Here is a 14,418-nt window from a genome sequence, read left to right as displayed (position 1 = left end):
AGATTTTTATGCAGCATGCCAATAAAATTTGAAGCATCACTGCAGGCACTTTCAGCCGTGTCGACAAGTCAGAATCAATCTTGATGAATGTGGTGAACTGTGAATGTTTTCAGACAATTTTCTCTGCTGATATGCTTTCCAGAGTTATTCTTAGTTAAAAAAAAAAAATTGAGTGACTGTTCTTCTTTTACTCATTTTTGTGTGGAGCCTGCTTTACGCATACCCACACAGGTTTTTATATTTATATATATTTTATAATTGCCTAATTATTTTGTCATTTCATGGAGTAATTGTAACAAATAAAAGCTTATAAGTCCTTAAAATGATACACTGAATGAATAAAGATACAAAGAAATATTATTGCATTGATTGTTTTGTTTTTCTACATGGATTCAATTCAAGTATTTTTGTAAGCAAAATACAAAAGACTTGCCATTGTCTCTGAAGCTTCACAGCCTCTTGGGGGGAGAAAACTTTTCACACACACTGGAAAATGGCAGATGAACGTGCTGAATACAATACCATCTTGCTGCAGATGCAGCATAATAAATTGAGCAAAAGCTCTCTGATCTCTGGGATAACAGATTGTTCTATATTCTGTTGCAAAATATAGAAGCTTATTGCACTATTTCATATTTATCTGGCGTGTGCACAGGCACATATTTGAATAGCCAAGTAATGCCAAAGCCATGTAAACACTCCTCCCATCGGTGCCGAGATGAGCGCGTCGTGCAGTTGCCGAGTATCATCCGAGTGTGTTCAGTGGGGACCGAGAGAGCTGTGTCCACATCCGGTGCATTTAACTACCTCTCCGTGGCCCCCTGTGGAGAAATGAGGCGTGCTCAGTGTGAAATGGTGTGTCACTGATGAGGCCATGCCGGTAACCCCCGTGCACTTGGTCACAGAGCACACACCATCAAGTAGAAGTTGACTCAGGTCATTGCTTCTGCTATATTTCTCCTCCTCTGATTTCTCATTAACACTTGAAAGACTGAAGATGTAATTTAACTCATGGAGAGCCTTCAATACCCAGGTTTTTTTTTTTTTTTCGATTAACGTGACCATCAAATTCTTTTTTAAAGAGCATTAAAACAGACAGCCCAACTCTCTCCTTGCCACAGCTCCTAACAGTTGGATGCTGCACCTTATTGGAACAGTAAGTGGTTGTTTTAAGTACTCTCAATTCACTGCAGCTCTGAGAGTGCAGTGGTGCTGGCTAATCATCCCGCTATAATGGATTACAGTATAACAGGTAAAGTTTCAAAGCTTCCTGAATGAAATGTCTGAATCTTGTGTTTCTGCTCATAATGAGCAAATGGAATGTACATGATGGATTTACCCATTTTACACATAGATGATGCACAAGGTAATTAGTTAAGAGGAGTGCCAAGTCGGCTAAATGAAAAGAAATGAGAGAAAACAGAGCAACAAGAAAACTTGGTGTTGAGTTTTCATTCAGTCTTGGAAAGACATGAAGCTGGAGAGTAATGGGTGTATGAATTTGTATGGTCCTGCTATCCCTGAAAGAAGGATTGGTAATCAATCTAGTTGTTTTCCTTCCTTCAAACGATTGTATCTTGGGAATGGCTCCAGCCTCCAGTAATGACCCTCAATAGGAAGCAGCAGGTATAGATAACAGATCGATCTATAATTCTCTCTTTCCTTATCAAATCCCCAGAGTATCAGGAATCTGGTCAGGCTTTGTGACGTCAGTTTTTGACTCCAGGCTCGCTCCTAACTGGACCTCACATATAATGCATGTATTAGATGGGAGGCTACTTTTTAAAAAGCGGGCAGCAACTTTGCTCTCATCGGGGACATCTAATAAAGGAGTTGTTTTCTTCTCTTTTCACTGAGTCACAAAAGGAGACAGAGATGTGATATTGATAGGTATCTCCAGACAAATTGTTTAGGCTAATCAATACTCCGCCTCTATGACATGATAAATATTTCTGGCTTACAGGATTTACTTGTAACATGTTCAGAAAACCAAAAACTGGCATGCTGTTATTATAATCCTCTTAATCATTTATGACACCTCACTCACTGACCCATGGCAGGCATTTAAGGGTTTAGGGTTGGGGGTTTTTCTTTACAACTGCCCTTTAGCAAAATTAAAAGCTGGAGACACCTAAGGATGCTGTGCATAAACTCTGCAAGTCTGTGATGCTGTGGGGAGAAGAAAAAAAAGGAAAATAAAAACAAAGCAAACAGAAACAGTCAAGCCTGCCTCTGGAGAGAGGGTGAAGGCAAAGCCGCTCTAGCCTGGCAACAGCACTTATTTTGGCTGGTTTTCATCTGGGCTTGGCCTTTTGACAAGAGATGCAATTGAAGAAATCTTCACAGCCTCCATTTCTTCTTTTCAAAGGTCACCCATTCATAATCTTAAGGTAGAATAGAAAGCGTGAAGGGTTAGAGTGTTTTTCATGGCATAAGCAGGCCTTAACGAATGATCGAGACGCTGGGCGCATATGTGTGTGAATGAGCACACTGTCGTGCGCCTACAAGAGGACGGCTTCATCAATATGCATGCGGTTATGTGTGCGTGGGATTTCATGTGTTTACATGTATCACACTCCTGCCGTCTGTCTGCATTTAGTCTTTGTGTGTGAATGAATTTAGGCACTGAATCCCAGCTTCAGACGCTGATGGCGTCTCTCTTTCAGTCTCTACGATCTCTTCCTGAACTCCAAACTCTTATCCACTTCTGCCACTCCACCTGCTTTCTATGATGACCCCCATCAATTTTCATAATCATCCTTTTACTCTCCTTTATTATGAGCTTTCCATCTACCCATCTCTCCAAAGCTGTATTTTTCATCTCCCTCTTATCCCCTTCTCATCTCACCACCAGACAGCCTGAATGCACAGCCACATTAAGCCGGCTCAAGCTTCAGTCCTGTTCTCTTACATGAATTTTTCATTTGAGTTTTCAAAAATGATCGTCTCACAGGTGACAGGGTAGCTGTAAACAGTGCTGATGCAAAGTAGGTATGCGAATTTGGGCCAGTTTGAGATATTTCCAAACCAGTGTAGGGTATTAGCTGTTTGTTCTATCTTATAAATTCAAAATTATGATGTCAAGATGCTAATGCTATTAGAATATACATCATCCGTTTAAACAGCCCAATTCAAAAGTATTGAAAACAGGTGTCAATCCATCCATCCATCATTTTCCACTTATCCTTATCAGGGTTAAATCTATTTGGTCTACAATAAGTTCGGAAAAAAAACAAAACGTTTTTTGCTATCAGATTACACCGAAGAGGGCTGTTGGACTATAATTTTCCTCCTTTGGGACTGGATCACACCTCAGATAAATCAATAATACTTCTCTCATCGTCTCATCGTTATTTGAAACCACCAAGTACAAAATAAATGTATACAATCAATCATAAAAAAAAATTACAAAATACAAAAAGCTTGAAGATTTATTTGAAATATTAAAAAAAAAACGTGTTTCATTTCAATATAGTCTTTCAAGGCTTTGGGGCAAGTTGTGAAAGTACATCCCGATTTTAAGGGAATGATGAATGCTGTGTTCTTGTCTTTGCTGGGGGACACAGTAATGATGAGATACATCAATCTGTATTATCACCCTACCGTCAGTCCACAACATCCAAGGGCAACAGAAATATTGCAGTCGCACAGACAATTTATCTTCGCACACCTGCTTATATACCCATAGGTACACGAAAGCGCTTCCCTCAAGATTAAGAACCTTGTGCGCTCTCATTCTGTAACTTATTCTCTATCTTAAAAACTGTAAAAAAAAAATAGTGATAAAAGTTTGATTTATAGTTACTATCGGATTTACTTTATCGAAAGTATAATAAGGATAATCCCTATTTCAATCAGTTGCAGCCATAATTTTGCTCCGTTTTCATTGGTAAAACTTTCTGTCGGATTAGAAGGTTCGTTTCTCTGATTGGTCTAGATACATAGAATCCCGCCCCTTCGTACCTGTCGATCTGTGAGAGGTCGCCTGAGCGTCCTAGAGCCCGCCTCTCGCATCCCTCCCGCCCCTCTCCGCCGGCGTTCAATCGTGAAGCGGATTGACGGTTGCAGCCTCGGTATGTGGCGCATGAGTGTGCGTTTCGGGATGTAACTGCGGTCTCCCGGAGTAGCGATACCAAATTAAATCATACCTTACACCCGAAGGAGTTAGATGATAGGATACCTGAGAGAAGTGGGCACAGCATAGGGAAGTATACGACAGTACGGAGCGGGGGGAAAGACGTGGAGCGGGGCAGGAGCAAATCCAGCCGACACTGCGCGCAGAAATGGCGGAGCAACACGCAGCCAGCGACGGCAAGCACAAAGCGTCCACCAACGCCGGGGGCTCGGTGCACGGGAACAGTCGACCCGGCGCCGCGGGTGGAGGAGGGGGCAAAGGAGGCCTGTCTGGCGGACTGACACAGCCAGCTGGGTGGCAGTCTTTACTCTCGTTTAGCATTCTTTTTCTGGCCTGCCTGGCGGGATTCAGCTCCAGACTTTTTGCGGTGATCCGGTTCGAGAGCATCATCCACGAGTTCGACCCGTGGTAAGCTAGCTAACTACTGTCTGCTGTTCGCTGGTTACACTTGCTTGTAATGGAAATGAGAGACTGAGAATTTAATCCCTACAGAGGGGAGGTATTTTTTTTTAAAATTAAACACGACGTATATTTATCTCCTTGCTTTGCTTTACGCTTTATAAAGTTAGCACAATCGCAGCGGTGTTAAGTTTTTGAATGCAGCTCAGCTTTAACTTTAATTTTGATTTCGTGCTGTGGTTCGTTAGCGGCTCATGCTCGTTATTACACAGCATGCCCCCCCCAAATGACCCTGGCACATACACTTGTATATACGGGCTCGGTGGCCCAATGTGCAGCCCATCTGCGGGACCTTGACATTTAAATATGATAAAGAGCTAGCTAACTAGTCTGGTTTGACCAGTTGTGTGTTACCCAACAGTAGGTTTGTGTACTTGCTGCAGTGAGCTCTGCCTTGAGTCTTCAGCTGCAGGAACTTTATTCGGATTGAAAGAGCAGAGAAAAAAAATAAATAAATCTGCATTTTAACCAGTGAAAATGTAAAATAGTTAACAGCCTGATTATTTTACTCGTGTGCTTGATTGATGTTTGATTGATTGAAGTAGTTTGGTTTTCTCATGTCTTATTGTTGCTTCGCTACATCTTGAATGACCAGGGTCTCTTGCAAGCTTCCAGCCGGTGCTTCTCGTAACAGCAGGTTGTAACCCGGAAGCCAACTGATCCGATCTGGCGTGTCTGTCATCACAATGGAGAATTATTCCGCTTTGTAACAGTGTCACATGGGCTCACAGGCGGCCGCCTGGTTGCCCTGTCATTCCCTCATTGCTCTCTTATATTGTGTGGCATTCAACGAGGCAGCAGAACTGATGCATCCATTTATTAATTTTCAAGGACAGGTGCTCCATCTAGTTCAGGGTGACACTTGCGTCTTCAATTATGTTGATAACTTGATTGCATTTAAAAGCCAAGGGCCAAGGCTTATGGCTGTGGGAGGTTCTGCGTGGTTCAGATGAGCTTGCTCCTTTTCTCAGACTGGAATTTGCTGAAAGGGCTGACCTTAGCGCTGTTAATGAGTAGTCCCATGTGTCTTGCACTCATTAGAAGCTGCTTTTACAACCTTCATATTTCCCGATTAAAGTTTGGGGGGGTAGTCATAGAGCTTTTGGATACAGTATATTATCTATGGTACTGTGCTGCATTTCACAGTAGCAGTGGGAGCTGTTTTGCCTCAGTATAAAGCTATAATGTGGCACCCGTTTCCACAGTTGCAGAGCAAGAATGGCACAGGTCTTTGGCAGCATGTCACAGGAAAGAAAGCAAAGACATTCTTTGATATTCAGAAGTTTAAAAAGCCCTCGCAGCAACGAGTAGTCTGCATCTGTTCTCAATTTTTGTCCCCCCAACACAAAACAAAGCACCGTTTCAACCGTCTGTTGCCAGCTTAAATGTGTAAAACTGTAAATTCTGTCGCATTGGAGTGTTTTTATTTTTATTTTATAATGCACAGTATCCTTATTAAAGTGGAGACTTGCATCAAAAAAAATATATCTACAGTTAGCTGTTCATTGATACTAAATTGTCCTCCTCCCCTTGTGTCATGTTTTGAACAAGAACCGACTGACATCTTAATAATTCATACTCCTAACAATCCGACAAACCTGACCCTCCCTTGGGTTTTTACTTTGAGTGTCCTTTTTAAACATGTACTAATGTTTGTTTGGTCATCTTTTAAAGAGTTTTGTAATTATGTTTCATCAAGCACTATAACTTTCTCACTTTTGTGACAGAAAGAAATTGTGTGTTTTTTGTTTTGTTTTTTCCAGCTGTGTGAACACTGGATGCTGATTGGAAGTCAGCACCAGACACACCATCAGTGCCGTTGTCCGTTGTTGTCTAAGCGCTTATTGTTTTTTATTGTTTTTTTCCCCCCCTCTGCACAGAGCTTCAAATTATCAGCAGCTAACCATTACGTTAAACAAGCTGGCAATTTGAAGAATCAAGATTGGATTTACAAGCACCCAAATGTCAAGCTTATTCTGCAGTATGCAAATGCTCTGAGCTGTGCTGATTTTTGCAGAAGGGTCGCTGCCGTGGTTCGGCTATATCTGGCTGTGCTAATTTTAATTTCCTAATATTTGTTTATTTAAAAATCAGGGGGGATTAGTTGGCATTCAGGTGGGATTCATTTATTTATTTATTTTCATCCATTGAGCTAATTAGGGTTCGTGCCAAGAAAGGTGTAAAGCCTGATGGCTGGGACACTCCAAGGGTGGGTGGAGGACATAGGTGCCAGCCTGCTGTGTGGCACAGATGGAACAGTACGGCTGCCTAGGTGCAGACACAGTGTGTAGCTACTAACGGCCAACTTCTCTCTCCTAAAGTAAGGTAAGGTGCACTATGTCAGCAAGAGAACAAAAGAATCACTTAACCCCATTTACATAAAGATAAATGATGATTTGGCTCACAATAACTGGAGTACATTAGGAGACTGGCATAGCCTAGATGGCTAGTGCCGTTCATCTGTTGTTTGCCTAGGCTGCTGAACAGGACAAGGAGAAGTGTCACTGGAGGGGCAGCTGATTGCCGCAAACAGTGGACCAGCACCTTTTATGTAGTATTATTCATCCGTTCTCTTCCGCTTATCCTTGTCAGGGTCGCAGAGGCTGGAGCCCATCCCAGCTACTGAAGGGCTAAAGGCAGGCTACACCCTGGACGCGTCGCCAGTCTATTGCAGGGCTACCAGATAGAGACAGACAACCATTCATTCACATTCAAACCTATGGGGAATTTTAGATTTACTAATTAACCTAACCCACTAGCTTTCCTCCCACAGTCTTTTGCCCTGGCCAGGTAATGGAATCGAATTCAGGACCCCCAGGACCTCTTTGCTGTGAGGAAACGGTGTCACTGTGCTGTCGTGTATATAAATGACAGGGGTAGTCTGGAGTTTTAAATATTCAGTTATCATTAAGCTACAAAACAACGTATTTAAAATAAGCTTATGGAATGTCATAACATTTATCGTCATCTAGAGTCACATTGTGTTTCTGAGAAGCTCTTATACTGATAACGTCCGAGCACATCCCAGATTCTCAGTGGGGTTAATGTATGGACTCTCTGGTAGCCACTAGAGGCGGGGTTCACTTCAGATACTTGGGATATAATATTACTGTGATTTTTTTTTTTTTTTAAATTTAATTTAATTTTTTAATAATTTTTTGATATACTGCAGTAACATAAATTGCAATTTATCACTTTTCTTTTTCAACAGCATAGTATGTCCTTAAAGATAAACTTTGCCAACACCTGTTTTATCCAGTAATACGAAGTTATCTCACTTTATTTCGTCCATAGCTGCAAAATGAGATTGCTGACACTCAACAAAACCTACCATAAATGTTGCAGTCTGCAGTCAGTCTGTGGTTGAATGGGGTCATGTTGGCAATTGCATCCAACCTGTTTTGGGTAATACGGCAATTTGCTTTGGTAAATTGTCAAAAATCTCACATGTGTTGCAGTCTACATAGACAGAAATTCACCAGTTGCATAATTCACATTTAACCGTTACACTTTTTTTTTTTTTTTTTTTTTTTTTTTGTCAGCAACCCCCCCCCCCCCCCCCCTTTAATCGAGTATAAATCTGCTACAGCAGTACAGGGTCATGTGAGATTGTTGTTGGTGATCTTTGAAGAATTTGCTGTTTTACACGTTCACCCAACAAGCCAACGATTACCAGTTCGGTTCTGAGAGGGGGGCACAAGTCCCTCTGAAGTCCATCAGGAAGAGCGCCAAACATGTGACCCCTTGTGTAGAAGGGAACAGCCAGAAGTAGCTTTATCATGCATAAAAATACCAAACTCATTTTTGCGAGTAGCTGTAAGGTTTGCTTTGTAAGGGGACTTTTTCCCTGCATCACATGCTTGTGAATTAAATTAATTGGGTTTTCAGAAGCTGTTTGGAAAAGAGATTTGATACTCACTGGTGGTGTGCTACTTTTTCAGATTCTTCAGCTCAGGGTTGTACAGATTACCAGTTCAGCACAAGCATTGCTTTTTAGATGCAGTAATGTCAGTCAGATAACACTCAGATTAAATGATTGATTAATTAAAGCATCAAAATAGTCAGTCTGGTTTCCAGGCTCCAAGCTCATCACTGCCCACAGATATGTTAAGCATAAATGTGGGGAGTAATAAGTGAATATCCGGCTGGCAGCACTGCAGTGAAAGGTTAGAGAGAGAAATTGGAAGTTCTGGACATTAAATAGACCGCCAAACTGGGAGGGTGTGTGTGAGTGTGTGAGACGCAGTGCAGCCCAAGTTGGCTGCTTCCAGACTTGGCTCAGTATAAGGCCAGGGATTTTTTTTGAGTCATTAAAATGAAGACGGTGACCTGTCATGACAAAATGAATGTAACTGATAGCGGGAAGATTAATTTTTATCATGAAATTGAGAACAAGACAGCCTGAGCCTTCCTTGGGATTAACTCGGGCTGCTGAGAGCTGGGTTTTGCTGGTAGTCAGTGGTTGTTTGTTGTGGGTTAAATCTTATCCTTGGAGTGTCATCTTCAGCCTGGCTGTCCGTATTGTTTAAGTTTATTAGGAATCTCTCAGCTCTGAGCTCTTTCTCTCTCTCTCTCAGCTCTAAACAAAGTACATCTTCTCTGTATTTAAAGTGCAATGTTAAATACTGTGTGCTCAGCTCCAGTTGCATATCTGCATATAACTTCAGTTCGACAAATCCTTACAGCTGAAAAACGTTTGAATTTGCAAGGGTCATGTTTAGGTGAAGGTGAGAGAGATGATTGTGCTTGTGCCTTCTCCTGCTGTGGAATTCATGCAATCTGTGCACACATTTACTAAAGCAGTGTTACCGGGTCAAGACAAGATTTTTAAATGGGAGCCATTGGAAAACTGCCTAACATGCTCTAAAGGATATTCCTGTTATTTCATCACACTTGCCTACATTCTCTTTTTCACTGTGCTCTTGTTTCTGGGCTTAAAATGTACAAAACGACTTCTTCTCCCTCCCCCCAAAGAAATCCTTAAAATTTTAACACTTTGTCAGCTTTGTTCTTGATCATCGCCGTTGGAAACCTGCAAAACTGGAGGCTCTATTAGTACGACAGCTGGATAGCAATGCAGAATCTTTCCCATCTTCTTTTTTTGGGGGGGGGTGATAGTGACTTTGATGTAAGATGCAAAGGAAAACATCCAATGATTATGACCTGTTTTTGAGTGTTAATAGAAAAACAAGACGTGTGAAATGTCAGCGGTTTCACAGATACATTATACAGTCCTTTGCTGTTTCAGACAACACTCTGATATGAGTTAACACCTCAGAAATGATGTTTTAGTGTCTCTGATTGCTTTAATAATGTGGTCTATGATGGACTTTGCTGAGTGTTTTTCACCCTCCTTTAATTCTGTCTTTTTCAAAACTTTTATCTGAAAGTAGATTAGGCCAGCAGCTGCTGGCACAGCAACATGTGAGCTAATGCTGTAGTGTGGGAAAATGGAGAATAAGTTGTGACTGATCTTTCCACCAGACACTTGGCTGGAGCTGTGATCCTTGCTTAAACCCCCAACTGTCCGGCAGATTATAAAATATTCAGCGCAGATTTGGTGTCCAGTTACCTGAAGCAGGATTTTTTTTCCCCTAAGGAGCCCATCCTTCCTGATATTATGCTTGGTACTTACAAGGAAGACTTACATTAAGTCTTGGTTAACGGGTTGGAGTTGACCACAGCTGCGTATTAGTATTTTACAGCATGCCCCAGTGCCAAAGCTAGCTGCTATATTTCTATTCCACCTTTGCGCTGAAGTTATGTTGCAGCACCTAAAGGACACAGGAAGAGTTTCTTTTCCTCTTCCTTACAGAACTTTCATTTTCTGTTTTCTCCCCAGTCAGGAGACTTCATATCAAGCCTCTGATGATTAAGTGCTGTTTTGGAGGCAAGGCTTCCCAGCGGACTAGTGTCAGGCATTGCAGCGAGGTTTGCGAATCTGAGGAGCGCTCCATGTGTGAAGACAGGAAGCGACAGATCTCTTCCAGGGCACCTGGGGCATGTGTCGCTGAGCTGCTCCTGGCAGGAAACAGCAACAGGCCTAGGGTAGCCGCTGCCTAGTACAATGAAAGTCACACAAACAACCCAGTCTTCTGTTGTCATTTGATTTTGGATCTTTATTTCTTCTAACAGAGACCAAGGTTTTGGATTTGTTTTAAATGCCTGTTCATGATTGAGAACTGAGACTACTTGAATTTACTTTCTTTATACCCTTTGTTCTGAGGTTGTGTTAATGGCTTTTAGTCGAGCCTGGCCTGTATGCATAAAAGGAAAGATGTGTTAAGTGCATAGGTAACAAACAAGTTTGCAGTTATCACAAAGACACCACGTGACTGATACTGCTAAGCCATTGTACTGCAGGCATTGCATTGAGTATTGAAGACAATGGTGTTAGTGCTCCTCTTATAGACAAACTGTAAGCGTCTATGTTTTAGCCAGTGTTGCTCATTAGCTGTTTTTGAAAGCACTGGCAAGATCGCCACCTCTCTGGTTTCACTCGTCAGCTTTTCAGAGAACACACGACTTTGCAGACCCCTTCGTGGAGGGTCATGGCACTGTGAGAGAGGTAGTTCAGTTTGTTAGTGTGATGAATTGCCCCTGCCTCACATTCAGAGCTGTACTCACCCACACGTTAGCAGCTTTTAAAGGACGTGTGAAGCCAGTTAAGTATTTGTTTAACTTTACATTTAATTACACTATGGTCAGAGAGGTTTGAACATAGTCCCCTGTTTATATAGGGCACGGTATAAAAGAGCCTTGGTTTATTATTCATTACAAATTAGCTTGAGCCTGTCGTCTGCCTTAGCTTTCTAAACCACAGTCTTATAAATTTTGGCAGCCGTTTGCTAATGAGATTTTAAGAGCATTGTCCTTTGACATTGTGCTTCTTGTTCGAGGCTAAGAGTATGATTATGCACTCTATAATTTTTAACATTTAAAGATGTAAATGGCAGTGTTTCCAGTGTTGTGCCATTCGTTCACCTTTGGACCGCCGGTCTAATAAATTTCAGGCCACATTGTTTAAAAAAAGGTAAGACTTCTCTTTTGTTAAAAATTTATTCAGGTGCTGGCAAATGCACTACAGATTATTTATCAGAATTGAAAGGCTCGCTTTGGTGGGAACATTTAGTGCAGCATACTGTGCAGATTTGCAGTTGCTGCCAGAGTAGCCTGTCTAATATAGATCGAATACATCTGTCAAACTCCGAAGACGGTTATGTGCTTGGTAAGATGCTACCTTTCAGCTGAATTCGCCCACAAACATTCACATAGTATATGAGGGGGCAGGAGCGATACAGACGGGTACGCTTCTTTGTCGTTCTTTTGAAAGAAAAGGCTAGTGATCATAAAACACGCTCACACTGTGGTCACAAAGCCTCCAGACAAACGTGACTGAGGGGAAAGGAAGCGAAAACAATGTTTAGCAATCGGCTCTAAAAAACGATCAATGTGACAATAAACAGCTTGGTGTGTGTCACGCAAAGTGAAAATGTGTGGTCGATCCATCTTTTATCCAGCTGTTTGGCGTTGTCATGGAGTCTCTGACGCGATCGTTGTTCCGTGACCGCTCATGCTGGAGTATCCATCCATCTAGGAGGGGAGTAGGGGGGCAACAGATCGAGAGACGTGTCTGCTTAACAGATGCAAGGCCGTAATTGAGAGCACTCGTTGAATACCGGCGCACTTTTGTTTAGTCTTTTTGTTGAGAAGACACATTGGTCGAATTGAGTAACTGGTCGGCAGTAAGTTTTCATGCTTTGAGTTTGCTCAGCAGCACAACCGTCGAGCAATGCCTTCACCCTTCCGTCTGTGGAATAATAGTTTTTATAGGGGCGCCTCTGTTATTTTTAGAGCTTCGTGAAGAGCTTGACAAGTGAGAATTGTTTCTTGCACTTGACTAAACAATGCGAGACCAACAGGTGTATATAGTGATGCTTGCGCAGAACCAGCATAAAAGTAGTGCTCCTCCCGAGGGGGAAAAGAGTAGAGTTCGACTGAAGCAAGAAACCTAATATCTGCTTGTTAAGACAGACTGAAAATAATCCACAGCACCAAACCACAAACAAGGTAACAAGTCTGACAATGCTGCCTCGAATGTTGCCTCACTCTTACTGCATTCTTTTTCGCCTTCACTTTGGCTTTGAAGTGGTCCTCGATGCACTCTGGATGGTTCAGGGTGAAGTTGGGTGTAGGGAACAAAGAAGATCTGTGCTTATCATACATCCCTGTCCTCTTACTGACAGGAGTCAGCATGCAGCTCAGTGGGCGAGCGCACCTGCATACAGAGAGGAGAAGAAAGGAGGAGTGAGAGAAACGGCGATAGGATAGTAGGAGGCGGAAAGAGAGAGAAGAAATTAATGCCTGCCAGGCATTCAAACAGAGGGAGGCTTTGGCGGTGAAGCCAAAGAAATTTTATTGTTCCAAATAACTGCTTTATCAGTTTGTTTGTGTGCATGTTCATGTGTAATATATGTGCTGTATGGTTTTATGGAGGGGGAGGATAGGGTTGATGTAGTATTTTGTCGGCCTCTGCCTCAGGTTAAATTGAATGTCTTCTGTAGCTGATAGACTACTTACACCAGAGTCCATTTAATAAGATCGGCTGCTTAAAGCGTCTCTGAAGCATTACTGAATAGTTCAAATAGCTCAACTCGGCTTATTCTTGAGTAATTTTTCCTCTTTTCAATTTAATCCCTCCAACATTTTGCAGAAAGTCCCTAGAAACTTGCTGCTTAGCATCAGCAGGGAAGCTAGGTAGATGGCTAAGAGCTGGTTTAATCAAATAAATACCAAAGAAAGGGTTATTGCGAATGTCAAGTAGTTTTCTCCACAACGAGGTGATAAAAAGTGGTAGTTGTTCAGGCTTTCTACTCCGTGAGCTGGTTATGTTATATTGAGTTTTGGGTGCACGTTTCCCTGCTTAATTTTGTTTATTGTGCTTGTTGGCTCAATCCCTTGTTGGAGGATTGGCTAGCTCTCAGGTTGGCACGTCTTAAATGCCTTTTGTTCTGCGTCGTCCAGATTTTGTTGTCTTCATTTGAAGTCTTTTGCTTATTTTCCTTGTTTCAAGGTAGGTTTTATGTAAGCTTCTAGCATATCTTTACATCTCAGGTGTATGACTCACTCATCAGTCTTTTGATCGCTCTGTAAATAAAATGAATCAAGTCTCTGATTTTATTGCAGTTACTATAAAGGGTTACACGGCCGCTGTTTGTTTCTCCTCCTGTGTTGTTTTTCAATATATCGTCTCTCCTTAGAATTTTAATATACTCTGGAGGTTTCACGTCTCTTGGGTTTACATGGGTTTGTTCTGGGTGCTTTGGTTTCCTTCTTCAGCAACGAGGATGTTTTGGGATTTAAAGCACTCCTGCTATTGTCCTCGACTAAGCCACTGGCCTCAGACTTAAGTTGGTCCCCAAGGGCCCGTGTATCTGCTTCCTATAGCTCTTAAGAAATTAGTACTTTCTAATGAGAACAATGTAACGGAGACTTGCAGTTTTAGGAGATCTGGGTTTTTCTTCTCGTATAAAAGAATTCTGGCACCAACCAAAGAGGTTTGGGCCATCCACCAAAAGATTTTTTTGATAAGCGGAGTTTAATTTACTTGAGATCTGTTTATTAGATCAGAAATTAAACTATACAGGTTTCCTAAGATAACGCTTACCTTAACTGTATACAACCTATTTATACTTGTATGCATAGTTGTCTCACAAAGGCCCTGGAGATGTACTGACTAAACCTAATGTTTATTAAACACTTAACAACCCACTGACAGTATGATGGGCATATTCTTTTTAAATGTGTATAAGAAGCAGAATGGT

The 14,418-nt window shown here is 41.8% G+C and overlaps 1 protein-coding gene across 1 annotated transcript in view; it reads left to right on the top strand.

Annotated features, from left to right (window-relative positions):
• Nucleotides 1-4,032: 4,032 nt before the first annotated feature.
• LOC101478849 (dolichyl-diphosphooligosaccharide--protein glycosyltransferase subunit STT3B) overlaps nucleotides 4,033-14,418 on the top strand; it is a 105,374-nt gene continuing 94,988 nt past the window's right edge. The window contains exon 1 of the mRNA XM_004548999.4: nucleotides 4,033-4,543. Within this exon, the coding sequence (XP_004549056.1) occupies nucleotides 4,284-4,543 (260 nt within the window). The 5' untranslated portion in view covers nucleotides 4,033-4,283. The remainder of the gene's footprint in view (nucleotides 4,544-14,418) is intronic.

Source organism: Maylandia zebra, linkage group LG22 (assembly GCF_041146795.1).
Source record: "Maylandia zebra isolate NMK-2024a linkage group LG22, Mzebra_GT3a, whole genome shotgun sequence".
NCBI lineage: Eukaryota > Metazoa > Chordata > Actinopteri > Cichliformes > Cichlidae > Maylandia > Maylandia zebra.
This window is presented reverse-complemented; position numbering and strand designations above follow the sequence as displayed.